Source organism: Limulus polyphemus, unplaced genomic scaffold (genome assembly GCF_000517525.1).
Source record: "Limulus polyphemus unplaced genomic scaffold, Limulus_polyphemus-2.1.2 Scaffold525, whole genome shotgun sequence".
Taxonomy (NCBI): Eukaryota; Metazoa; Arthropoda; class Merostomata; order Xiphosura; family Limulidae; genus Limulus; species Limulus polyphemus.
The window spans coordinates 384728-386695 of NW_013666135.1; the positions used below are offsets into that span (position 1 = coordinate 384728).

At 31.9% G+C, this 1968-nt stretch overlaps 1 protein-coding gene across 1 annotated transcript in view; it reads left to right on the plus strand.

Annotated features, from left to right (window-relative positions):
• The window catches only part of LOC106458869 (ras-associated and pleckstrin homology domains-containing protein 1-like), a 20874-nt gene that overhangs the window by 7088 nt on the left and 11818 nt on the right, over positions 1 to 1968 (plus strand). The window contains exons 3-4 of the mRNA XM_022385231.1: positions 556 to 826; positions 1708 to 1796. Of these exons, the coding sequence (XP_022240939.1) occupies positions 556 to 826; positions 1708 to 1796 (360 nt within the window). The remainder of the gene's footprint in view (positions 1 to 555; positions 827 to 1707; positions 1797 to 1968) is intronic.

A 1968-nucleotide genomic window follows, 5' to 3' on the forward strand; every position in this document is an offset into this window, starting at 1 on the left:
CATTACCTTAAAACAACTTACGCTATTCATTCAGAAGGTTCTAGGAGTTATGTTGAAAATAGCCAGTTAGTGACAGGTTAGAGAAAATAGAAAATATAAACATTACCTTAAAACAACTTATGCTGTTCATTCAGAAGGTTCTAGGAGTTATGTTGAAAATAGCCAGTTAGTGACAGGTTAGAGAAAATAGAAAATATAAACATTACCTTAAAACAATTTACGCTATTCATTCAGTAGGTTCTAGGAGTTGTGCAAAAGAAATTTGAAAACTGTATTTCTATACTTAACATGAAAATCTCCTTGCATTTAAACAATTCAGAGTCTGAGTGCAAATAATTGCAATAAATAAATAACAAATTTTAATGGAAATACATGATAAAAATAATTTCATTCTGTGGAATAATAATTTCAATGGAACTGTGTTGGAGGCATAGGAAGGTGTCTCTTGATATTAACAGACTTGTTAGATTTCTGTAGGCAACATCTCAGACTAACTAAAAATAGTGTGAGAGTTTGCAACCTTTTTTTTTCCTTTTTTAATTTTGTGAATTCCAGAACTCATAACCAGTTGCAACACCGAGGACAGTCATCCCCCACATCTTCTCCTCTTTCATCCCCAAAGTCATCCCCATACGTGTCTCCACCTCATTCTGGTACCAGTTCCAGATCTACATCACCGTGGACATCTCGAATCTCCATGGCAACTGATCGGGGCTCATCCTCCACTAGCGTTGATTCAAGTGATATATCATCTTTAGAACATTTCTTAAAAAAAGAGGGATTACGCAAGTATATTCAAAATCTTCATGGCTACACAATAGAAAAGGTCAGTGTCTGCAACAACATAGCATATTTTACATTTTCAAAATCTGTCCTTACTTATTACCTGGTTGTATCTCAAGTTTATACATATTTATGTCAGTTTGGCTATCAATCTATATAGATAGATAGATAGATACAGTACGTTCTTCTTAGTCTGTTTGCTGAGGATTTACACAATCATCATAGAAAGCAAGTTAAGTAATTATGTTGAAAACAAATTATTAAGTACAGCTTGTGCACAAAGCCAGTATAAGAAATTTTCTTGCAGCCTGCCTTCAGCAATAGTTAAAACTGTATCTTGTGATTTTATAATTAAAGCTATGAATGTGAAGTTGAGCATATTGTGTTATTATATTCAGATTTGAATGAGAAATGTCACTAACTACAGAAAGAGGCTTGAATGGTAAAATTATATTGTAAACCTTTGACTGTACATTTAATTAACTGGAGTAGTAGGAAATGGATAAAATTATTGAGACATATAGAATACTATGTTAGATAGGTAATGTTTACATAAACTGGTATACACACCAATAATGGAATTACTGAGATGGGATCTTTAATACAATATACATGGAAGCTCACAGTGTCTTTTTTTGCTTTTCATGCCATTTCAAAAAGCCAGGTTTGCTTGTATTTCATTGAAGTTTTAATATATTTAGCACAGAGATGTTCAGTGATCATGTTCAATTTCATTGCTGTGTAATTTAATTTTTATTTAAAAAAGTTAATGTATTTATTTGCAGTTTTGGTTTGCAAAATTATACAAGTTTATAAACTTAGCAGTGTCATGAATGGACTGTGTGATATAGAAAGAAATTTACTATATACAAAGTTTAGGGTAATAATAGATAAACAGATTTTTAAAACTGTTTTGTTGTGCAGCTGCAGACGTTGAATGAACATGATCTGAGAAGTTTTGGCCTGACCATGGGTGCAACTCGTAAATTGAAGAAAGCTCTTGATGGTTTTAGGTAATGTTTCTGTTTCTTTATTGTTTTTTTAAAGGAACCTACAACTTGAGGTTTCAGTTATGTAATGTGCTGCTATACTTTTAAGTAATTTGAATACTTCTACTTTCTTGCTCACAGAAATATATTTGCCAAAGTCTAATGTTTTCCTTTTTGAAAGAGTGGCTTAATTGTT